Here is a 26,290-nt window from a genome sequence, read left to right on the forward strand (position 1 = left end):
TTTTAAATACCCCGGAAATAACCCTACCGTATACACACGTCGGTACATAAACTGTAAACAATTATTAGACCAATCAGGGACTACCTGTATAGAACTTAAGTGAGGCTGCGACCAATGGGATCGATTTACACACCCACCGCCGTGCCTGCCTATGCCAGTCACAGGAATACATCGATATAACAAAATTACGTAATAAGTTCTCGTTACGGATAAACATAATTGTCTCCGCGGAGCTCAACAGATGTAACCCCTTGTGGGAGCGAAACGTATCTCATTAAGGGAAACTCGCAGCTCTCCGCTACAATATAAAGGCCTTGCGTTTTTTTAGCCTTATTTACTTTCGAAAGAGAAACCTTCAAAAAGAAATCCAGACGTGCTCTACAATGGAAGGATATTTTCTGATACAAGTTCTTCTTCTGTCATCATTCGGTCTCCTGACAAATTGCTGCTTGCTTTCAGAAAACGGAGGTAAGTTTTATATTATGTTTTATATTATATCTAATAGTTAGTCATACATTAAGCAAAGGTTTTTTGTCTGATTTATGTGTTAAAATGTTGGTGAATCATATGCATATAGACAGGGTGCTGGGGTTAAGAGTGCAGCATCACTCTTGGCGTTTTTGTTTCTTGCCAAAAATCTATCTTGGGGGGGGGGGGGAATTTTCTACAAAAAAAAGTTATTGAAACAGTTTGTTTTTCGATTTCAGGTTTAATTTTAGGAGACTTTCCTTATAAAAGTATCATTAAAACTTTGAAAATCTAACCCCATAAAAATAATCTTCATCACCTTTGACAGGAAAATTCCACTCCAAATACATTAAAGAAGTCAAACAACTTGCTTTACACTTACATATTATTAACTGACTTTTCTCATATTACGTTTGCACAATGGTTAAAACTAATGATACTGTCTATAGACTAAAAGAAATTAAAACATCTAAAGAAGATTGGAAACGACAGTGTTGGAAGTGAAAACAGCTTGGCATGGAAAGAAAAATATCAAAAAACACCCACGCTTACACACACACATAACAATCTAACATAGCTACAACAATATTATTACATTACGACTAAGCCTGAAGAAAGCAAAATTGTGAGAACTTTATAAATCGCGTTGAAATTCTGTTGAGACAATTACCCATAGTTGAACTACACACTATATACCTATCAGCTTATTGGTTGTATAAAGTATATTTGGATTTCTAAAAGGTGTTTTATGTGTAATGTATGTTCAATAATGTATGTTTGTAGAGATACATTTCGAAACAGCAATGATTTGGAAACCACAGAACAGTGGAGTTTGATTCGTACTTATGTTGCTCGCGCTCTGCTATGCGGATTCTCGAACTAACTTCGCAATAGTAACAGTGGTCGTTCTAAACCAGTAAATCGTACTTGTAGCAATTCCACGAGGCAATCGTCGCAGCATATATCGAGCAATTATAGTTGTATTCTTGTGACCTCAATTCGAACTTCATTTCTGTGTCATACAATAGGCAAAGCAAAACTATACATAAGTACGAACATCTCCAACAGTGAGACCACATTCCAGACTCTAGTACCGCGGGATTCAAACAAGAAAGCATTTTCGTTTTAGAATATATTTTAATTACATAGCCCCGACGGGATTGGAGCCCGGGCTTCTCGCTTTATATGCGGATACCCAAACCAACTAGCCCATGGACATTGATTGTATGTCCAGAGGGTTGATAACGTTTGGTTGGTTATCGTCTAACTTGGCGCCAGATGCTCCTTTTCCGGTAGAAGGAACGAATTATAGGTGAGAATTAGTTGAGACTAGTGGGGTAGATTCATGTAGTACCCCTAAATTATATATATGACCCACACAAGTGGACTTATCTAAGCGCTCGGTGATTATAGTCGAGGATTATCCTTCGTCGGCGTCCGGTGTGCGGGTCTCGATTGGGAGTGTCGTGTTTGTCTCCACGGAGTTTGGTGGAAGGATTATCGTTTGCCTGCGGCTCATTTTTGCGCTTGGGGTGGGTGAAGCCGCGCGCATCCCTTCTGAAGGTAGAACTTGTTCTTGTGGCATCATGAGACTCGCGCATGGAATAAATTTAATTCTAAATTATACCAGTGGGTACCCTTTTAAATATTTAATTAAGCAATTAACAACATATTTATTTCATTAGTTCACAGTAGCAATCAAAATGTAGATGACATTCAATATAAATTAAAGTGCTGTCTCATGTATAGGTCATTGGCAGTGTAACATATATGTCCAAAGTATGTTATAGTGAGGTAGGGTACTGACGGGAGACTAGCCTACCGTACTAATTTTTAAAATAAGGGTGTGTACGGAGTTTTGTGCAGGACTGCTTAACCATTAACAATGTAATGAGGTAGGATGAAACTAGTTTTATGTCGCATTAGGACGCTCGCGGTAACCGAATCATATTCGGACATGAAACACATTTGGTCATTATTTCCTTAAAATTAAAATAAAGGATCTACACGCTAAAACCAAACTGGAGCGTATTCTCTTTCGTAGCCCCTAAATCTGATACATCGATCGTTCAGGCCAATGATAACGGTATGCGCAGAAGTTTGGATATTAAGTTAGAATTTGTTATGTCGTATCGACTTTCCACAAGAGCATTGTACTTTGCAGTAAACATAACGTAGATTTATATTAAGTGCAGGTGATCTAGTGATTTGGAATGTACCTACGCCATATATGTCTAGGAAAAGTATACTAGCCCGGCTGCATATTCTATCGTACTGGATGGCGTTATCGTTGGAAACTTTCTTAGCTAGAGCCATGTCTGAGGTTCGCTGCCAACAGAATATAAATATTAATAAATAAACTGGGGATTGGCGATAATTTGTTGCATTAATTTTCATAATATATCACTTCCAAAACGAAAGACGTGTACACTAAGGTTAAACCGTGATCCTAATGCTAGAACCTAAACGTGTAACTGATATAGCCTACCGTACGACACTGATAGCAAGGGACATGTTTTGTAGTCGCTAGTTTAAAGTAAAACTTAAAAAATTGGTCATTAAATTTATCGATGCCACATTTCTGACAACACCCAAATGCGAAACACGATTAATTTAGAGTATAAGTCAATTTTACATTGGTCAATATTCAGATAGTGATGTTTTTTTTTTAAATGTTTGTCTCTATTTGCTCTGTACAGCGAACCCTCGCCAGAAAACAAACTTCTGAATTACAGATAAAACTATGTGTGATTCAGAACACGCCACAACAGTGACAACAAGTTCACAACCCGTTCATCTACACACTTCTATTTCTACCTAGCATACCCTCACCACAATATGTAGATGTTTCCGAAACGAAGAGTCTGATCACACAGCTTAAACGCCTGCGTAGGTAGGCCTAGAAATCTAAATATTAACACATATGACGTTAAATTTCGCAACATGTTTTAAGTTTCATTTCCGATTTGGTTTAAACAGATATTAGCAACTTTAGCCTAAATAAGAATGAATGATGTCAATCGCGAAACTGTGACTTACTTTTTTCACGGAGATATAACTGTGAAGGTGGAATATTGCTTTCCTTGAGTATTAAAAAGTTGTTCTTAAGACTACAGTCCTGACTATACTTTCAATATTAGTACCGTCCTTCATATTCTCCAACCTTTTACAACTTTCTTTGCTGCTGTTTTCTTTCTCTATTATCAGTGTTAAAGTTTATAAATTTGTTTTCAATTAAAATGTTGTTTATGCTATATCTTTAATATGGTAATTAAATACAGTTTTGCATGAATGCTATATTATAGAAATCCGGGAGTTCATATACGTATGGCATTATAGGGTATCGTAACACGAGTGAGTTTTGAAAGTATATTCAGATATCTATAACTATTAGATGATCACAAGTTGATCTACAATCATTGGACGTTTCATACAGTAATACCTCACCCATACGAGCGGTGTCGGGTGGGGTAGGGGGGGGTTGTTAAAATGTCCGCAAGTATAGAGTCAAACATCCGAAATAGAATACTATCTGCAAGGTTGCAAGGTGTTCAAGGTGTAATTCCGACGTCTTAGAGTCGCAACGTACATATGATATACATATTGAGAGACTTCATATTAAACCCACTTTCCAACGACACACTATCTGGAATTATTCCCCAACTTTCGTCTAGTGCTCAGTGGTTATATTAGACGTGACAAAAAATGATGAGATGATCGTGATGAATGTGTTTCCTTCTTTCTATCTCTTTGATAGCATGTGCAATGCAGAAGACATTTTACGGAGGGCGACTAGCCTTAGTTGGTGGCGGAGACCAGGGCAGTCCTCCTCCCTGGGCTGATCAAAGAGTCTTCGTCTTCCAAATGCCGACATCTTTCTTCAAAGGAGGACGCCATCCCTCCAAGTTTAGGCACCGTGGTATCGGTCGTATCTGGATGCCAGAGGAAGCACCATGTGGTGGAGAAATATCGCAACATGTTTGTCCACCGGAAACAACTGACGAAGCGTTCTGTCTAGACTCTAGTTTACCTTGTTATCAAAGTAAGCAAAGCAACACAATTACATTCAAGTTCATTAAACCCCTTTCCCCTTCCTCACCACCGACTGTACGTACATGTGATTATACGCTAACGAGTACCAAATATCTACAGTTACAGATGATACGTCTGATTTTAATATATTTTCATGCATTATTGTAAGGTTATAATTTATGTTTACGGCCTACTTCTAAGTCTTAAGTGAATTATTTTGCCCACAATACTGTAACAAAACTTGTACGTAAGTGTATTTACTAAACATCGGATTCCATTAAGAGTGAGTAAATGTGAAAAGCAGTTTCCTTATTTTAATTTAATTACGAGTAGACAGGAATCCCTTCAGGTTCTTAGTGACACTCTTTACAATTAACTTATGATTGTGTTAATTGTGTATACGGTTTTGCGATTAGTTGACGGAATCATATTTTCGCACCTGAATTCACCGTCACAAACCGGGATATTCGGTGGCGGTAAAGGTTAATTTTATCAAACAAATGTTCTTTATGTTATGTCACGTAACTCTCGGGCAACTTTTGGGATCTTGATACCATTATTGCAAACTGAGCCGAGGTTTAGTTTTATTTTTTTCTTCAGCTATTATAATGTACTTGCAGAAAAAGGCAAGCAGTAGATTTTCACCTTACGGTTCCCCTAAGTTTTACATTCTCTGTTAACGCAATATTCTTTCAAATATCTTGCAATAGATAAACAATATCTAGTATCAATAGAAAAGCGAAACAAGATAAACACAATCAAATGTTAACGTTTTTTTCCAGCGCCACCGTCTTATGACCAGTCGGAGCCACTCGAGTGTTCTGACGTCACGTCAACAGGTTTAACCGTCACGTGGCCAGCTTGGGACGAGACGGTCGACCATGGTCACGGTCCCATTGTTGAGTATAGGATACAAATAAAAGGACCAGGAGAAGAAAAATTCACCGAAATACCAAAAGGAAGACAACTCTCTCATCAATTCACCGGTTTGAGAGAAAATGTTAATTACAAATTTCGGATCAGTGTCATCAGAGACCATCCCTTTGGAGAAGGAACACCAAGTAACAAACAAACATGCATGACATCAGGTATGGACATAGACTTTTACAAACAAAAAAGGTCTTTGAGCAACTAGTGGATAGTTGCGTCATGAGTTCACAACAAAGCAAAATAGTATCAAATCATCATTACGAGTTTACCGGTAATAAGGTGTCACAAAGGTCGCGCCAAAGCTCTATATTATTCCTACCGAGATACGCCAACAGTATCTGTACAAACACTGTACACACATAGGATGCCCTGCATAACTCCATAATTTGCTGTTCACCATTATCTGTGTATATTTATGAAATGGAACGAGAGATGAAGTAAAGAGCAGAGAATAGAATACTCATAATTCGAATACCAGATTTGGTTCCACAAATGTATATCATAATGTTGAATTACTATTTTTACGGTTCCCTGTATGATGTTTTAGGAACTTAAAGATCATTGAGCATGCACAATAGTTTAGAATTAAGTGCATTATTTATAGCGGACTGCTAACGTTTCGTTTTTTTAGGTGCACCATTGTTCGCAAACCCTACACCGTTGGAATTTGAAGATGTAACCTCATCTGGGGTAACAGTCACATGGTCAGCATGGGACCCAATATTGGACACTGGGACTGGTCCAGTGACCAGTTACATGATCCTGTACCGTGAAGAGGGTCAAAGACAATGGAAGAGAAAAGAAACAGACAGTCTCTATGTTCGGTTAACTGACCTAACAGAAGATACGGAATACGAGGTAGCGATCCGGCTGAAAACTAATCAGGCAGAATATGCAGAAAAAAGTACTATACAGATAGTCACTACTATTCTTGCAGGTAATTTATTTTAACTTTGTTTTTGATTTCATTTGACAGAAGCGCAATGTCGGGCTTTTTTGCAAACAAGTGGACCTCACATTAAAAACATAGACCTTTTGTATTCGACCCTTTACCCCTTCATCAGGCTAAACGCCATTCCAAAAGAAACGTCCATTATTAATAATGCACTAAATGGATAGTATATCACTACTATCAGTCCAGCTTTTCTCTCTATTCCACTTATAATTTTAGATATTTTGTTTTGAGAAATACCCCTCTAAACATCTGAGGCCCATCACACCGCCCATGTGTTCAATTTCTCATATGCAGCACAAAAATAACCACAATTAGAAAGACATGGCTTTAGATCAAATGTTTGTAATGCTTCATAAAATTAACATTTAGTCATAAATGTAGGGGCCGGCACGATGTCGGCCCCTACATTTATAAATTTTATCCTCCAGGAGCATTTGAGGGATTCCGCATTTGAAAGATAAATTTCTTGAACACCTCAATACATATAAAACACTTTTTTGCAGTCTTTTCTTACTTCTCGGTTTCTTTCACATATAATGCCTGAAATTCTGCAAACAGTCATCCATGGACTACCACAAGAAAAATGGTTCCACAATTTAATGTCAATTACTCCTTTTTCACCGATTAGAGCCACCGTCATTTGCAGACCCCGAACCGTTAGAATTCCGAGATATAACGTCGTCTAGTGTGACAGTTTCGTGGCCAGATTGGGACCCCAGTGTCGATTTGGGTACTGGTCCAGTGAACAGCTACAAAATTTACTACCGACAAGAAGGTGAAAGACGATGGAAAACCGAAGAAACGAGTGAGACGTCTGTTGTGTTAACTGAGCTAACCGACAGTACCGCATACGAGGTAGCAATCAGTCTCCAAGACAGGAATGGAGATTACACAGATAAAAATGTTCCACAAATAGTCACTACTGCTTGTGAAGGTAACGTGTTTGTTTTTAGACGAGGGTCAATTGGAGAGTAGGAACGGAGGACATAATTTAGGTTTTAAACTATACAAAGACAGTCCTAACAGATATCCCGGCCAGGCGCATGAAAACAAAATTAATATTGAAATTCTTCTTCTTTGTCAATATATCTTTGAAGTATTTCCTCGCTCGTATATATTTAAAAATATAATGTATTCTAACTCATAAACAGGCCCGACTTCTGCCCCCAACTACTCCCCCTCCCATTTGAGCTACCATCATACGTACAACACAAAATACAAGTATTGCGCTTCTATGAGAATGCTGGTCCCCTCCCCCCCCCCCCCATCTTTCTCTCTCCCAAAGTCCCGGCTACGGGCCTGGTTACAAGATTAAAACAAAGTAAGAAACGGAAAATAAATTGCACAAGTTTGTCACCGCAGAAATTGTGATGATAAACAGAACCGTAACAATCTTCAAATGTAATATATGTGTCTATAATATACTTTTGTCAGATTTGGTTATCACTGACCTCGAATTTACATCATTATCAAGACGTCCGGGTTATGCAAGCGCTACCGTGATGTGGTCGGTGGAGGGAGTCACGGACTCGTGCAGTGTTCTAGCTCAAAGTCTCTCTTTCCAACTCTTGGATGTCCTTGAATGCGACGGATTACCAACGACAGAGGATGCTACACCAAGAGTAGTTGATGTGGAGGATGGTGTAGCAAGGACGAAAACAGTAAGGAGTTTGAAGGCGAACTCTCAGTACAACCTCATTTTGAGGCTGAACACTCAAACGAGGACGTATGAAAAGTCCATGTCGATACAAACAGCTACATCGAGTAAGTCTAGTCGATATACTTCAGTGGCGTCTGCAAAATATAGGACGCATGGCCCCCAATCCCGATCGTCAGTAGGGGGAAATGGTTCAGTCGGGGTATTTTTGCATTCAGCCAAGGAAGCAAAACCTTGCGTTTAGGGTTACTTATATTGACTGAATTTATAGTCTAACTATGCCTCCGAATGCGTTAGAAAAGTTATGATAAAGCAATGATATCAATTATCCAAAATAAGGGCATTAATTCTTGCCGGCTGATTGATCTAACTGGCTTCGCCGGGCCTTGAAACGCATTTGGGGCCTTGGAATAAACTGCTATCGTTCGAAGAAATCGATACCTTCGACATCTGAATCTGGTGTAGCGCTGATGGTGCTTTAAGCACCAGTTCCGAGCTAGTGAACTGGCAGTCTATTGAGTCCCTGCCCTCCATAATACTGAAACTACAAGGGTCTGCGAATATAGTGATATCACCAAAGGAAATTTAATAATAGTCAAAACCAGCAGTTTAAAAATCGTAGTTGTTTCTGCAAGGTGTCGCACTTTTAAGCAGGTATGCTAATTGGTTGGAACAAACTACAAAACAAGCCAAAATCTGGTAAACGGCTAGTTCAAAAGATAGGAAAGGATATTTGTCTTAAAACCATAAGATGTATACCCTGCACTACACGCATATTACCGTTGTTTTCAAAGGGTTAGCCGCTTACCTAAAGGACGGCACATACAAGTTAACGAACGTATCACACTCAGATCGTTTCTTGCAGGATTCAGTGAATTAATAGTATGTTGACGACTACATTCCTAAATTTATCAGCTTAATTTGTTTTTTATCGTTGATTTCTTTTCAAGGTCCAACTGGTGAACCAACAAGTCTCATGCCGGTAACGGCGAACAATGGCGATTTGGTTTTCCACTGGAGTGGACCTGAGTGTTCTCAACGTAATGGCCCTATTACCAGTTATTATTATACGGTTACCAAATTCAGACTAAAAAAAGTAAAGAATCCCTTTCCAGTTATCGCCGAGCACGTTGCGGGCAACAAAATACGAGTCAGAAAACGTGACGAAAGGTTATCGCCAAATGTACAATATGTTTTTACGGTCAGAGCAACGACTGGCATGGGCAGTGATGATTTGGAGTCCCCACCAGCTGGTCACCAATTTATTTTTGAGTCTTAGTAGCATGAAGCAGAGAGCAACGTCTCTAGTTCATGCAGGTATATTAACCGGCGTTATACCATGTTACTTGCGGTACTTCATCCCTCCTGTTACTGACGGTTGAATATTGATAAAGACGATAATCATGTAGGAATAGACTACCCTTCTTTTGTTTTGTTTGTTACAGGAAAACATTCGGTACCTTCTTGTAATAACACATTTAATGTTAATTTCTTTATTGATGCATACAATACATGTTTTGCACATAAAAATACGAGCCAAAATTATCTATGAGTTTCGATTTTACGTTCTCTACACTCCCAAACAATGCTGGCAATTAACCTATGGAGTCGCTCTCCAAAGGGCGATTTGGAATTATCTGAACGGAATGCGCAACTCTCCTTTAACTTTCGAGTGTCTCCATTATCCCAAGCTCTTAGGAAGAAGCCAAAGACGTAGATATATCTTTACCCCACGTAGCATACTTGACTTTCCTTCCGTTAGGCACTGATGAAACATATGATATTACACAAACGTGGTGGGCTTTCGCAGACAAAAGATGTAAAACGAAACGAAGCACGACAAAAGGATTTAAGTATACTGTAACGCGCATCACCATTGCTACACTGAATTGAACATAGTTTGAACAGTCGTGGATCGCTGTTAACCAAAATTACTTGAAATGTTTTTTATTTTCGTCTCGTGATTTACTGAGCATTTGTGGTGAAAATGGTTGATATATTTGTTGGCAAAATGGTGGAAACAGGGTGGACAAATTTCAATAATTTCACTGTTAGGAAACTTTGTAAATATACTCTTACCAGGCCTTTCAATCTTTGTTTCGTTTCGTCACTCGGATTAGTACTCAAACGTATTACTATTGAGAGTAGACGAAGAAATTACTTACAGGAAGTAGAAGATACTACATGTTTCTAAATTCATTTAAACATTACATTGGTAATAATTGCTAATTGATAGATAGTATCACACCTTTACGAGAGACTAAATTGAAACGTCAGCACTACATATTTCATTATCTATAAAATTACTAATTGTCGTTTATTGAAGGTTAAGTTAAGTTTACCAAAACTTTACTTTTCTTTACAACTTATACCTAAATAGACATAACTTGTCATATAATCATGATTAATTACTTCAAAACGTTTAATTTCCTCTCTTTTTTTGGCTCTGTTCAGTAATGTGTGATACTTCTGAAATGTTTATTCAACTACAGCAATCACTTTAATTCAATTTCCATTTGTGAAATGTCTCCCTGTTTGAATAGACGGTTTATGCAAGAAGCATTTTCAAAAGAAAAAGGAAGTAAATTTAACTCTTCTGTTGGTTCAGTCCGACTTAATTCTATCAGCAACGATAAAACATGGACTTGAAACGAAAACTAAAAGTGTAGTTCAGAGGAACATTAACTTTGACAGATAAAAGGGCAACTAATTCTAAGCATCCTGGCAAAGTTAGCAAAAAATTCCTGCATACCTTTTCCGGGAATAGCATTTGAAGTTGACACGTTTTGTGACCAAAGTAAACTTGAAGCAAACAGTTGTATGTCAGAACGCTTACTAAACTCTTTGTGTTTTCTTAAAATTTACATACTATTTCCTACTTCAAAAATTGGAATACATCTAAAAAAAAGTAAACACCTCCTTCACAGTCCGTTTGAACTAGCAAATCAACATCAAAGTAATACAGTGAAAAATCACCTTCAACAAATCCAAGTAAACTCATTAAAACCTGTAAGCGCATGATGTACCTAAAAGTCTGGTGAAAATAATTTTCAATCCAATAACGAAAACCTTTTCAGATCCATCGACGGAATTTGAATAATTGTTCTTTGTGAGTTGTAAATGGTGGCAACAAACGAATTTATGAGTGACGTCAAGAAATTGCTACAGTGACAGCTGTCGCTGTCACTTTGAAAAATTACAGAAATGGACAAAACATTTTGTTGATTTTATGCTGTATCACTAGGTCACGTAATGTAAAGCCTGAAATATGACGCAGGGAAGGCACGATTAGACTAAGGGAAAGAAACAATAACTTTAACTGCAGGATAATTCTGCAAACCAATTGGATGTATAGCGGCATAGTTTTAACTTTTTGAATAACTAAATATTGATTTTTTTTTAGTATTGGGTTTTATATACCACCGATATGTGCCTTCATTTCATACGTCGGTGCCATATTAAAAGAAATGCCTAACTTCAATTCCCGAATATGGGAGTTGACTGGTAACTATCAGATGATCATTTTTATCATATACACCAAAATCCGTAGAAGTTGTTCATATTTGTCTAAACATGGCAATAAAAAGGTGAAATCTGGATGAAACACAGTTTGTAACAGTTCAAATGGACCTTCCGTAACCCTTACATGAGTTCATTGCCCTGACTAACTTACCTCACAATTTACTCAATGCCGGTACCACTTCATTTCCTAAATTTTCAGAAAAGCACTGTACGTGATTACTCTGTTGATTATATTTTAGTGATTTTGTGTCTAATTTAATAATTGATAATGACGAAACCGTATTTATTTTCACAGGCCCTTTTCCTATGGAATAACACTACATGGCGATGTGTCTAGAGATATAACCTTGTTTAATTGGCTTAGTTTTCTGTCACTACATTTCGACAACTTCAACACAAAATAGCAGTTGTAATCAGATGGAAAGAAAATAAAATTGCACACGTACCTGAAAAAGAAGAAGAACTTAATATGGGCAACTTTATTGCCTTCTTTTGTTAAATATCCAGCATTACAATGAATTGTGTAACTGTAAGCCATTTTTACGTAAATGTTTCAGTGTGAAGTCTGGAATGCTCGTAGCGAAAGTCTGGCATATACGTCTAAAAATTGTATTATAATGTTACAGGAAATTAACTAGTTCCTAAAGTCAACCACTTTCGTTACACATTGTTTTAATTCTTCAGTTTGAAATAAACGTGGTAATGAGTAAAATACAAGTAAAATATCAAACGTGTACAGTGGCGGATCCAGGATTTCGCCGAAGGGGGGGGGCCCAGATGGGAAATGCCTAATCGTCGTCCCGGGGGAGGGGTCTAAGGGGAGTGGGTGCCCCCCTCCCCTTTGGAAAATTTCACAAAATATGGAGGTCCTCGGTGCAATCTGGTGCTACTTTTCGTGAAAGTTTGGAGTAAAATTGATTTCCAATAAATCATGTATTCATGGTTTGCCGGGCATATATTTGCAATTTCGAGCAATGAGCTGGGATTTACGTCTTTGGGGAGTAGGTGGTGATGCAAACTACTTTTTACTAGGCTACTCCAGGCCATTTCATCTTGGAGCCCCCTTTCAGATGGAGACTATTGATGCAGTCAGAGTGCCCCTCTCACCTTCACTTTATCAGAATGATGGTGTACTCCTTTTGCAAATTTATTTTACAAAAAATTACACGCACAGTGGCGTAGCTGGGATTTTTTTAGTGGGGGCCATGGGGGGCTGTTCTTTCTTGTGGGGGGGGCCGGAGGTTACTATCTAAGCGGAGCGCCACCTTGGTTGGCGCGGAGCGTACAGAGAAAATTTGAGATTTCAGCACCCCCCAGATCGCAGGAGATGGCACCTGTGAGGCAAAATAGCAACCAAAAAGATGTGCAACTTTGGTGAAAGAAATGCAAAAAAAGTTTCTTCTCTTTCATGCTGACTGGCCTTGCCAACTCAGCCAGACATTTAACTTGAGGGAAGTTGGCATCATTTGTCGTTTCAAGCTGTCAAGGCCTTTCTCCCAACTCAAACCCCTGTGGGCTACCGGTAGGTTTGCAGGATATGCCCACATGTGGACTTAAATAGCATTAGAGGAAGGGGATGGAAGACTAACACGCATCGATGTTTCGGTAATGGTCCACATTGGTGGCTCGGTGCTAATTAGGCCATTTATTGGGTTTCTTGAGGCAGCTGTCATCAGAATCTGGGTTTTTGTGCCAATCGATGACCGATAACATGTATTGGTATGTAAATTTCTTCTTCATATATCTATAGCAACACTCTAAAAACAAATGAGTGCATTTCATTCCATTGGAGTGATCACTCGGCGCACTTCAAATTAAGAGTGAAATTTAACTCTATTGGAGTTAACCCTCACTCCTAATATGAGTGAATATAACTCTATTAGGAGTAAAGATTTACTCCAATGGAATGGAAATTCACTCTTATACCGGAATGTGCTCAGTGATCACTCCCATGGAGTGAAATTCACCTATGTTTTTATCAGTACAGTACAGTGCATATCATCATAGACGTACGTACGTACGTTCGTATATCAGACGCACTCGATACCCACGATACGATACGGTCCTGGAAAAACTATTTCCACTCATCATTTTTTAAGGCGATACAGTAGTGAGTATTGAACAGGCACAGCCGCATGTTTGCAGGAATTTCAGAATTCCCAATATTTTATATCTCTACCAGTAGTGTTTCGACAGTTTCGTGGGCATAAAAAAGTTGTTTTGTGGAATATTCAATGACATATCAGGGGCGGATGCAGGATTTGTGACAGGGGGGGGTCTGACTGGTCCAGCCGCGCCTGAACGTAAGACTATCTAAGCGGAGCGCCATCATCAGTTGGCGCGGAGCGTACAAGAAAATTTTTGGCTTTACAAACCCCCAGATGGCCGGAAACGGCACTTCCCGAGTATTCTAAGCAGCATGGACCTAGCCTGAAAATATGGATCTCATGTCTGCAATTTTTCAATTGATGAGAAAAAACAATCTATGAAATATGGTATTACATATCAGATGAGTTGAGATGATACAAAAATCATAATGCCTTTAGCCCCCAATCCCCTCCCGTTCCGTCACCACTGTTTGATGCAGGGCCGGATCCAGGATTCTGGAAGGGTGAGGGGTTTGCTCATGAAAAATTCGTTAGCGCATCCTAGCAGCCTACCGCTCTGTAACCTCACCGCCGAAAAAAATTCAAACACCACCTCAATTTTGAAACTTTTCGGTCTGAAAATTGAGAATTGTAGGCATTTTTGGCACGTGTAGCACGCGTGCACACTATAGTTCATTTGACGGAAAAGACACACCTGGATGACTTGTGAGGATAACCGCTTTTCTGACGTCCTACATGTTTAAAATTGGCGTTTAATTTAATTATTTTTTCTCTCTCTTTTTTTTTCTATCTTTTTTTTGGCCAAGAGCAGGGGGTCCGGACCCCTGGACCCCCCCCCCCCGCTGGATCCGCGCCTGCATATATTCATTTGACTCGAGGCAATATATGAAAACCTGATACCTCGGCTCAGTACAAACGGAACCAATCTTTTGATAGATTGTTGCGCTAGGTGGAAGCACTGAACATATTTTCAGCAGATATCGCGCAGCACAACAAGGTTCGTGGTATATGGTCGCAATCGTCGCATCGACCATTGCCATGCCATGCTGTGTGACCATTCTCATGATTACTACAGATATTGTATTTTCTTATTCTGCCAGATGCAGACGAGATAATTGTGTAACTCTATTGAACAAAAATTATAAGTGAATCGCACTTATTTTTATTTTTTTACAACATTTTTTTACAACATTTTTTTTACCCCATTCCCAGTGGAGGGGGGCCAGTGGGGGCGAGCCTATTTCATGGGGGCCTCGGCCCCCAGGCCCCCAGTAGCTACGCCACTGATCACGCATGGGGCCCTTTCCCTCGAACGCGGTAAAAAAAAAAATCAGGATTTTCAAAAAGGGGGGCCCGGGCCCCCCGGGCCCCCCCCCCTGGATCCGCCCCTGGTGTATCTACAAAGAGTGTTCAGGTCCATTGTAAGCTGGCTATTACCTGTGCTAACTTAAATTCCAGTACTGGTAGCTTTTCATTGGTTATTAGAGTATAAGCCCATTGACTTGCAGTAATGCAAGTAATGCGATTGCATTCAGCACTCAGTGATAACAAGGTTTGATCAATGACGCGCACAACAGCAGGTTGACTGTATACTTAGAAAAGTTGAGAACATCCCCGGTCAAATTTGAAATAAAATAACTGACGGATGGTGATGCTGAAAAGACGATATAAAGCAATCTCAAATGAACATTTTACTCCACTTATTCTATGGAAGTTTAGAGTACACCCTAATAGTACAGTAGGTTTTTTTGTAATTTGAACTATGCAATCTTGAACTGTTACTTGTCGTTTTGTATTGAGGTGGGTTGGGATGGGGATGGGGTGGGAGATGTACCATGTATGTGATACAGTTCCGGCATACTATTGGAAAACCACGTGGCAGCTGAATTGTTTTGTCTTAGCCAACATTATATGATGACTTTCAATTGAATTTAGTCCACCTACAGTGTGTCAAATGAGCATTAACCAACGCATCAGCGAGAGGAAATAACATTCACATGGTAGCGCTATTGTTGTGGGGGGAAATACCGTCCCACTTTCATGTTTAAATCACGCATGCATTTTTAAACTCCAAGTATTTTGATTGTTTTACTGTTAGCATTATCCGTTTTCATATTCCTGAAGTCATGTGACCGCTTGGCGCAAGATAGCCCAAGAGTATTCTAACATGATTCAGCCTCTGAAGAAGATCCTGCTATGATTTAAACTTCAGGCCCACTTACTTTAACACCTTCTCTTAAACATGGTCTTTAGTGCATAAGCAGTTTGCTAACAGTTTTGTTTAATTTTGAGAGAAAAGCACGGGTGGTTCTGACCTTATCTTGAATTGACAACATTAATTACTTTGTGAGATACATTTTGAATGAAACCTTTAATCATTGAAATATTAATCTCGTGTAATCTCTCCAGCATCCTTAGTATTTATATCTATATGTTTACTTATGAACCCATGAAAGGACGGACCCACTAACCAGTAACTTGTCAGGCCAGCCCTGCCCGCGAAAGCACAACATGGCGCCCAACCTTAAAATACTGTTACCGTACCGTGCTTCTCATGAACAACAAACACATGTTGACATTGAAAGTTTTTTTTCAACTAATTGTTTGAAGTAGCCGTATATATTCGTTTCTACGATGTTTTACATTACAAATTACTCGTTTCATCTTGGATTATATATTCCTTTCTATATTGGACTGGAAGGTTCTCGCCTGATCTATGATTATGGTATATATTCCGTCCAAGGACTGCACATTTGAGGAATTTGAGGATTATTTAGAATCACATGGCCTCCAAAACCCTACAACAGTAGATGATATTAATAATTTTGTATCCTTATTTAGGTGAATGTTACATGGGCAAGCAAGACTGTGGATTGAGGGTAAAACATTTCCAAACCTGGATGTCCTTAAGACACAATTACTTGCACGATTCAGTGCAAACGGATACATATGAGGACAATCGGGAGGCCGCCTCGAAAATAGGCCATGGGCATAGTCAGATAAGTTTGGATTAGTTTGTTAATACCCTTCATCGTCACGTAGAGCATCAGTTTTATTATAAGCACCCAATGAGTCCTACAAGAGGTAGCCTTCATTCCGGGTATAGAAGAAACCAGAGAACTTGCAGAACTATCACATATGACTACTGTCTCATACCACGTCACAAATAGCGACAAAGTTGAAAGCACCAACAAGTTCTGGAACAAAGGGAGAAATCACAAAATCTTCAAATCCCTGATGCATCAAATGCTTCTGCATCACCTCAAAGTGTTGTTATATCGTTCGATTTCCATAAATCAGAAGCTAAACATCACTAAAACAAGATATTTGTTAGTTACATCTCGATGGAAAGAATTATATAAGAGGTCATCTTCCTGGTGATCAAAATGTGTTAAAAGTGTTTCCTAATTGTGCAACAAAATCAATCATATATGAATCATTTGTACAAAGCTCACATTACTTATCTTCTATTGATCCTAAGCAAATTGTACAATATCTTTTAAGGTTGGTAATGGTGATTATCGGTATGCATATCACATTAAAGAATTTAAGATTTCAATTGAGGGTTATCACTTCAATTTGAGTGCTTTGAATTTGGTTTGGATTTGCTGTTGTGCAATCGCAATCTGAGAGAAATAGGTGGAATTTTGAATTTTAGGGACAAATACCAAAGAGGGTCTATTATAGACCAGTTTTTGATGTCAAGATACACCCATGTTCAACAAATCGCATTCTTTTACATCGAGTGAAGTTGTCTTAGAAGCAAATCATTTTCCAACTCAGAAGTGTCTTTTCTCAAATGTTGGTCAATTTGTGAAAGGGTTCAACTCATTTTTATGGTACAAAACAAAGTGTACGTGAAAGGTCTATTTGTCAGTATGAACATGTATTATCTTAACTTATGTGTTATGGAAGTGTAAATCAAAATGTGGCCTCAGACTTGTTGAGAGATCATCATTCATATGAATCAGTTCATGTAGGTTGTGATAACACGTCCAAGCAATGAATGAAACAGTACAATCAAAGCATTATTCACATTTAGATCGATGTCATCCATTAATCAGCATTACTGAACAGGAAGTGTTTCAAAAGATTTTGATTTATCTGAAAGTATTGATTCTAAGGAAAAAATGATTTGTTCCCAGTGTTGCTAGAGAACAGAATTGCAGTTTACTTGTATGGTGAACTTGCAACATGCCATGGCTATAAAATTGATTTTCAGTTCAGAAAATGATGAACCATTTTTCATAAGAGCATATTGTACTACTGAATCAGATAAGCATATTGTTGATAAACTAGTTACTAGTTTCCTATCTATAGTGGTACTCCTAGATTTGCTAAAGGATCATATATCACCCAGAAAGTTGATGGTAAACAATTCTTTCTTCTGCATGTCAAAGATACAGTTTATCAAAATTAGAGTTGTTTGGATTTTTGTCAATATTCCTGCACTCAAACATTTTCTGAAAGATTCCATTTTTGATGCATTTATTGACCATTCTTTTATAGTTTGAAGTTTCGAATCAAACAAAGATCCACCTAACCCACGTTGGCAAAATACCTTCTGATGCGGCCAGTTATTCTTTCTAAATAAGTTAAAAGAAAGACACAGAGATATTTGAGCTGATCTCTTATCAAGACCACCCGTGAGTAATTCCAGTTGCCTTTTCAGCGGATGATGTTTTGGGTATTCTGAATTTGCCAATACAATTGTTACTTGCTCTAATGCTAAGAAAATGGGGCATTGAAATTCCCGATATGTTTTCAAACAAACAAGCCTCAATATTTTCCCTAACGGCCATCATTACCATATGTCCCCTCACAAGACAAGACACTTCACCACACCATGGATCTGTTTATAGCTCCATGACCACACACGGAAGCTACACCAAATTTTTAAACATTTCAAAGAGATCTCAAGTTGGTAATACACACAATACTCCGTGTCTCCATTCATGGTTACACTTCAAAAACCTACCTTTAATTAACCAGAACCACATACATCTTACAACCGACAGCTCCTTGTATTAATCACAGTGCGGTTCCTCCTGAGCTGTCTCAGCCACTTTTGTCTAAGATTGAGAATCTTGTTACACAACATGGTTGAATTAGATAAACTCATGAGTGATATTAAGAAGATTATTCGTGACTTTAACTTACCAGTTGATGTAAATAAAGACAGAAATAAACAAGAATCTTCTTCTTTCTTTAAACCAGGATATGATTCCTTGTTACATGACCTCTCGCTAAATGATAGAAAGTCAGCCAAAGCAGTTCAGTTGCAGTCGGAGCAGTACAATCTCTGTGATGGAGTTTTATTCGTTTGTTTTCCTTTGATAAGAAAAGTAACGTTAAGTTACAGTTAGCAGTCCCAACAAATATGTCAGGTACCTTCCATATCACAATTGAATGCTAATTTAGTAGTTACCAGGGTACAGTGTAAACTTTCTTGACTATTAGTCACCATTTTGATATGCCTAATATGTTTGAGAGAATCAATAATTTTGTCAAATCATGTGTAGGTTGTCAGAAGTTTTGTAATAACTCAGACATGTTAAGGATGTATCACCCACGTGTACCACATAAATGTCAAACGTTTTCCAAAATAAGTCTTGACTTCAAAACCATGCCGACATCAATTAGTGGATATGAGTACACCATGGTAGCATGTGGTAAAATTACTAGATTTGTGATCGTTTTTTATGGCCTCAGTTGACAAATGTTCTGCCACCGAACGACTTGTGACAAATATTCTTGAACAAACTAACATCCAGAAAGTTGGTAATGCAATGAGAGTCTTGAAAGAGTTATACTGATTAATCTATGATTGAATAATTCATTGTTTAGTTTTGCTAAACTTATAAATGCATCTTATAATCTTTGAGGTATTAATGTTACTATGAATATGAATGAATTACTTCTCACATCATGTTTTATTTTATGTAAGCTTTGTATGTCCTTCTTGTACATTACGATTTGGTTTGCTACCGAGATATTATTATACGTTGTAACTGAGTGAAGGGTATCTAGTTTGACTCTGTTTTCTTCACATCAGGTTTTATCCACGAAGAGCTAATAAGACAGATATGACTAATGTTTTGCTAAAGCATTTGAACTTTGACACTGGTCGTGACCGCACCTGTGTGTATATTATTTTCTCAAAAAAAAAAAGGTGACAACCCTTTTGAGAGGTAAAATGACATTATTGGAGAAAGATTGTCATCAGTTTTCAGATACAAAGAGAGTGTTTTGCGGGACTGTTATTAAAGAAAAATGATGATTAAAGTCCCTATCTTAGAAGTGTTTTTCCTGTATCCCATATGCTCAGCACTTAAGTAAAGCACCCTTCGTCTGTCCGTCAAATTATGTTATTGTCTTTGTTAACTAGTTCCATTGTTATGTACAAACACCTTCCTCATATTGAGAAATTGTCACATACTGGGAGTACCATACATTCGTTCGTAATGTTAGATTAATACGTATACAGTTGTATCGTGTATTTGGCTTCCACGTTATTCTTCCCTTGCATCCTACTCACCGTTCCAATAACTTCCTTATGTCATTAACAAGCAGTTAATGCTTCGTCGAGTAACCAGGATGTAAGTTGTTTCCCGTTCCCTTGAATACAATACACAACTCCGCAAATTCCTCCCAAATGCCACAGTACAGACAGATAGATCGCGAAGTCATCATACGTTGTTTTCATTTCCTTTTCCTCCCATATTGCTATATTTGTATGATTATTATTACTATTATTATTTTACTCTTTTTTCTCTGCTTTTACTATTTAATAATATAAAGTATTTTTTACTCCTTTTCCCTCCTCCTTTGCGTTTCATTTAATTTGTTTTTTTTTCCTCTCATTTCTTTGTTTGTATTTAACAGTGTAAGTTGTATTATCATATCACATCCATAGAGCAAATAATTTTTGTTTGATTGCCTTAACTAAAGGAGAACTGTTTTCATAAACATTTACTTCTTTTAAATTCAACAGTAAAATCATGACTTGTTATTTATCAAAATAACTGAAAATTATTGCAAGTTTAATTAAAAAATAATCGCCTCATAATTGACAATATTTTAAACAAACGTGTCCAACAAATTCTTTCTGTACTTTTTATTCCTTTGTGTATTTTTTGTGACGTTTAGAATAGACGCAGTGTACGTCTTTGTTAAATGTAACAAGTAAATGTGTATTGATATGAATCAAAATGTATTTCCTTGTTTAATCCATGCATTCAAAGTATATATTTAGGCTTGAAGTTCTCATTTTGCCTTTGTCTTCAATAATAAAACAAAACATGGGATTGCCAGGTTATCATTTCCCGAATCGTAATACAAAACAGGATCGTATGCATGTATGTATGTACAATTCGAAGATCGATAAACACAAAATTCATTAGCCGTGCATATAATCAGGGGACCGAATAGTCAAGCATTCTTAACATGGAAGAGGTTCTGTACAAAAAAGTCTTGGAAGTGGGAGAACATGCTCCACAAAACTTTTAGGTGTAGGAACCCTGGGGCAGTAGCTCAGCCAGAATGTCTTAATGAGTGGGTGTATGTGGGGGCCTGGGGCTCCTTTACTTCATTGGCGGTGACTGGTTGGATAGTGATGGGGGTCATCAATTTACAATAAAGTAGTTCTGGGCATGTCATCTCTTTATCTCAAACAGTTGGCATGAGGAAGGTCAATGAGTTTAGTTCATTCGAAGGACCACATAATCATATTCATGTGCTTAAGAACCAGGAATTAAGATACATAAGCTTACTCCACTGCAGTGCAATGTACAAATTAATAGACTCTTAAACTCTTGCAAATTCTTGCAATTGGTATTTACAGCAGCTCCATGTTGAGTTTATACAACACAAATAAATATAGTTTCTGCATACACTCTTTACCAGTATGGTTAAGTCTAGAAAGACAAGCTAATGATGAGCTTAGGACAACCCTCCCTGGTATCACAACTTTGAGGATTGAACCTTGAGACTTTCCCTGGTGTACATACCTGGACGTCATTTTATGTTTGTGCGGGGACCACGGGGACAGGACTAGTTAAGTCTAGACAGTGTACATATTATGTGGTCAACTTACAGATGATGTAATAAGGAGGTGACTTGGTAAGCAGGAGGCATACTCTCCCAAAAATGGTGGTTGTGGAAAGTGTCAGTTTGGTCCCAACTTTCATAGTCACATCCTGGTTTTCACAATTCAGACTTAAACGAAGGAAATAGGCAACCAAGTCAGCGATAAGTCTGCTTAAATTTGTTAGAAAGTACTATAAGCTCACATGAACATGTTAGCACAACCTTCGTAAAGAGCACGACACAGCCTACTTAATGCAATATTTGCAGTTTATTATTTATTGAAAATCATCTTTTCCTTTTGTGGAAACATGTTCACAAGGTCCTGAATATGGAAGAAAGGAACTAAAAAAATATGGTGTTTTTCCTAGCTATGCTTCATTTCAAGATGTCTCTCGTGCAATGAAATTCATTTTGCACAATAAACAAGAAGTCTGCATGTGATTCCAATAAATGGTGTAGAGTACGGTGATTATAAAATAGTGATCTGTGCACATAAATGGAAATGCATGCAATTTAGTTGAATAACTTCAGGTAAAGGATGATAGGTAGTTCCGAGATACATTTAACATATCTTTCTGTAAAGTGACCCTCCAAATCAGCTATAATTATGCATCCTGCAAAGATTTCCAATAACCAGAAGTTTATATCATAGGCATAAAAAACGTTTATATTTGAAATTTTGGAGCCTCAACTTCAGGAATATTAACATATATGCAGTTTATTTAGGCACATGGCTATTGTTATGAAATTGAAAAGAAGCACTTCAGTGCACTGTCATGGCTTGACTGAAACTTATTGCATGACCTCGAAAAAGGGAAATGTATGCATGTTTATAATTGCATTGTGTATAGTCTTGAGATTCTGTTGACCTCCATAGTCTTGAAAAATTACATATATTTTTGTCCAATATTTTATATATAGATTTCTTAGCTGTCATGAACTTGAAGAATTTTTGTATCTCTGCTCATATAAAAGAAGTTATGTTTGTGTTCCCAGAAAATAAGTTTATTGTGATGGGTCTACTGTAATTTGAAATAACTGGTCAGACATATGTTCATGTGTTATTGATATTGTTAATGTAGGTGTGTGCTTTTGGTCTTGCAAATGTAGGTGTATTTGTGTGGTCTTGCTAATGTAGGCGTGTTTGTGTGATCTTGTTAATGTAGGTGTGTTGGTGCGCTCTTGTTAATGTAGGTGTGTTTGTGTAGTCTTGTTAATGTCGGTGTGTTTGTGCGGTCTTGTTAATGTAGGTGTGTTTGTGTGGTCTTGTATATGAAGATGTGCCTCCAGTGGTCCCGGAAATGTAGATAAGTTTTTTTACTGGTCCCCACTCCTGTGAACCACTCGGGAGGAAAATGGCGGTCCCCATATTGCATACCAGGTGCGTATGTATGTACGTGTGTATTCTAGATCCTTTTGCGAGCAGGAACTCGCGAAGAAGCCTCATTGGCTTATCAAAGCCGCAAGCTGACCGAAGTCAGTCTCTTAGATTCATATTAAAGCAGCATTTTGCGTCCTTTTCTATGATTTTTTGTAACCTCACTGAGTCCACTATGCCATAACGACATACATAACTAGCTTATATATTTAAATCTTACTTCAAATGGTGGCATAAAAGTCGAAAAAATTGCAACTTTTAAAAAAAAAATTCTCCAAAATATTTTCCGTTGGGATCCCAATACACCTCGCCCATAATATGAATATTTAAACACTACGAACGTCATTGACCAACGTAATACGACACCATGCTTGATTTACAGTCTATATGGCAGTTGTACCAGGGTGTTCCATAACAACTTCCTGGTTGTACCAACGTAAAGTCCTGAATATATTTTTAGCAACGGTTCATAACTAAACCTGCATCTCTGATTGGTCGAATTCACATTAGTGGGTTTGGGGAAACTGTATGCGATGAATTTTAAATGTGGAATATGTCGTGGACACTTTTCTCATTATCTGCAAATATCCTTAATTACTCGCCATTCGCCAATTAACGTTGCTGGCAGGGAAAAACTTGGCTAATATCTTAGTTTGCTGTTTTATGATTGATATATGTAAAACACTCAATGGACATGTCAAAAAAGTAGAAAACGGCGACCAATATAAATAGGTTCCTTTAAACTCCATGATTATGAATTGTCAATTGTGAACAACTCTATATCTGGACGACATGCAATAGGATTGGATGGATTCATTCAAAGCAGTATATGCAGATATGATTTGTTTTTTAATTCAATTTTCGGATAGTATGCACTAAACACCCACAATCATGCAGTCCGTAAGCTCAAAAGTACAGTGCACGCAAGCTTTTTATTTTGCATTGGTAAATTTGAAAAACAAACATATTCTGAGTATCCCTATGAAGGACCACGCAACGCTCATATAGCGTATTCAAGGTATTGTTAGTTGAAGTTGTCCATTTTATGTGTGTGTATGTTTTTTTGTAGTTTTATAACTTTAACAACGGGGATGTAAAGGTAACAATATTTCAAAGTGTGTGTATATATTCTTCACTTCACTTCTTCAGTTTTATCCATGTTCATTTCATTTATGTCACCCCCCTCCCCCTTACTATATCTAATTTTCAATTGGGACTGACGCCCTGATTGCATCTGTTTGTAACAAGCTCAATTATGCAACATTTATAACTTGTTATCTAGTAGACGATTTGTAAATTGCAATTGAACTTTACATGCATAAATGCCCATCTGGTCTATCCTTTTAATATGAATAATAACTTTTCGTAGCCTAGAATTGAGAAAATGTCTTTCATATGTGATATTAGCCAAGAAAAAAGATTGAGTGTGCGACAAACTTTTAAATCAAAAGTATTAACCATATGCTTGCCACATTAAGCCTCCTGTATTGTTCAACTTGAATCTTACTTTGCACAAAGCTCCATAGGTTGATCAGGAACGGGTTGGTTTACAGGCTTACCGGTATACATGCAATCGTGCACGAAACCGGTGCGTCGCTTCGGCGCCGATCTCCTCCTCTTGTTCCTGAACAGTTCTAATTTTTTCGAGTCGTCAAAAGTGACAATCGTTAGACAGGATTTGATCGTTGTGCAGGATCCCCCGGGCGCCACTGGTTGGATCCATGCGCCTTTAGCAATGTATGTATAACCCAGTTTTCTCCTGGGCTTAGTGAACTTGAGTGATATTGGCAACCAACTTCAAATCGCTGTTTTGTTGAAACGATCATTTCTATTGTACAAAGAATAATGTATGAAGATGAAGAGATTTGGAATTGTGCCCACTAAAATGCATTTACAAGTTCAAACCGACCAGCACCGCTTTAAATATAATAAGCAACATTCCGGGATGGCGATTTGCCAATGCTTAGCTACGGAAGCGAGCAGGTGCCTTCCCAAACCAAAAACGAAAAATACTTAATCAGCTATACGGAGAATGTTTGAATATTTCTCTCCCGTCACAAAGCAATGGAATGCTCGACTTTTTCCTTTTTTTTTCAATTTTACAACTTAATGCTTTAGGCCCTCGATAAGAGCATGGTTTTCAAAATACTTTATGATTCGACTTCTCTTTTAACTTTTGTCCCGAAAGTTTCAAATCTCAGTTTCGTACCTCTTCCATATACTCTGAGATCTGGTAACGGATGAATAGCATCACAATGATCAAGTTTTGCAGCTACCAAATAAATTAGCACACCTTTAAATTTTCAAATGTTTCTATAACCTCACTCTATAATTGCAATGGAACTGACACTAATGAAACAATATAATATTTAGGATAAATATTTTGTCAAAATCAATTAGAAACCACTGATAGCAGTGGTGAACTGAGGCTGTCGAAGATGGTTCCGGCAAATTCTAAATTTGCCCCAACTGGTATAAGTAGAGGCATGAACCTGTTTGGAAGGACCTGTGGTTGATATATAAGGAGTTTATTATGGACAATGTGTAACCCTGGGCTCGTTGGCGCCTAATCCCATGTCCTGTGAACCTTCCCCCAGAGAAAATCAAACAGTTCAGACGTCAAATGGTGTATTCTGAGGCATAGTTAGACTGTAAATGGTGTCTTTAAAATAGGTTTAAATGCAATACTCTGCTTATAAATACATGAAGTTTTAATGTAAGGTGAAAAAGTGGATGTTGCACACCTGGATGTTAGGTAATTCTTTCCGAATGTAAAAAAAAAATATTAAAAATGTTTTGTTCACTGACGATGGAGGTGATGGACACTCCATGTGAGTCTACCCCTATGCCCCGCAACCCCCCCCCCCCTCTACCTTCGCCCACTAGTGTTCAAGAGTGGCTAGTTGCTGCTGTTCATTAAGGAAAAAAAGAAGCTATATGGGTATGTGTTCTAATCTGGTTTAGTAACAATGTTGTTGAAGTCAAACCACTGTACCGATCCATATAAATATAAATATATATGACGACTATATATGAATATAAATGGGGCTTTAATGCGTTTCCGAATCTACGGTAGCTTGAAAGTGCCACTAGCAAGTTTTAGCTATTGTAATTAACGAGTGGTAAAGTCCACTCACTTCGCCTTCCCCGTG

General features: G+C 37.9%; 1 protein-coding gene and 1 long non-coding RNA gene across 2 annotated transcripts in view; one reads left to right on the forward strand and one right to left on the reverse strand.

Moving 5' to 3' along the window:
* The window catches only part of LOC139979086 (uncharacterized), a 29,708-nt gene extending 4,700 nt beyond the window's left edge, over positions 1-25,008 (reverse strand). Inside the window, exons 1-3 of the long non-coding RNA XR_011797077.1 lie at positions 24,646-25,008; positions 18,833-19,003; positions 16,698-16,869 (exon numbers count right to left, since the gene is read on the reverse strand). This is a non-coding gene — a long non-coding RNA (uncharacterized lncRNA). The remainder of the gene's footprint in view (positions 1-16,697; positions 16,870-18,832; positions 19,004-24,645) is intronic.
* LOC139979080 (receptor-type tyrosine-protein phosphatase S-like) lies at positions 193-10,395 on the forward strand. The gene is made up of 7 exons (XM_071989743.1): positions 193-468; positions 4,226-4,510; positions 5,283-5,588; positions 6,062-6,367; positions 7,014-7,319; positions 7,820-8,149; positions 8,993-10,395. Exons 1-7 carry the CDS (start codon positions 384-386, stop codon positions 9,319-9,321), a joined length of 1,947 nt encoding a protein of 648 aa, XP_071845844.1. The 5' UTR covers positions 193-383; the 3' UTR covers positions 9,322-10,395.
* Positions 25,009-26,290: the final 1,282 nt, after the last annotated feature.

Source organism: Apostichopus japonicus, chromosome 13 (genome assembly GCF_037975245.1).
Source record: "Apostichopus japonicus isolate 1M-3 chromosome 13, ASM3797524v1, whole genome shotgun sequence".
In the NCBI taxonomy this organism is placed as follows: Eukaryota; Metazoa; Echinodermata; class Holothuroidea; order Aspidochirotida; family Stichopodidae; genus Apostichopus; species Apostichopus japonicus.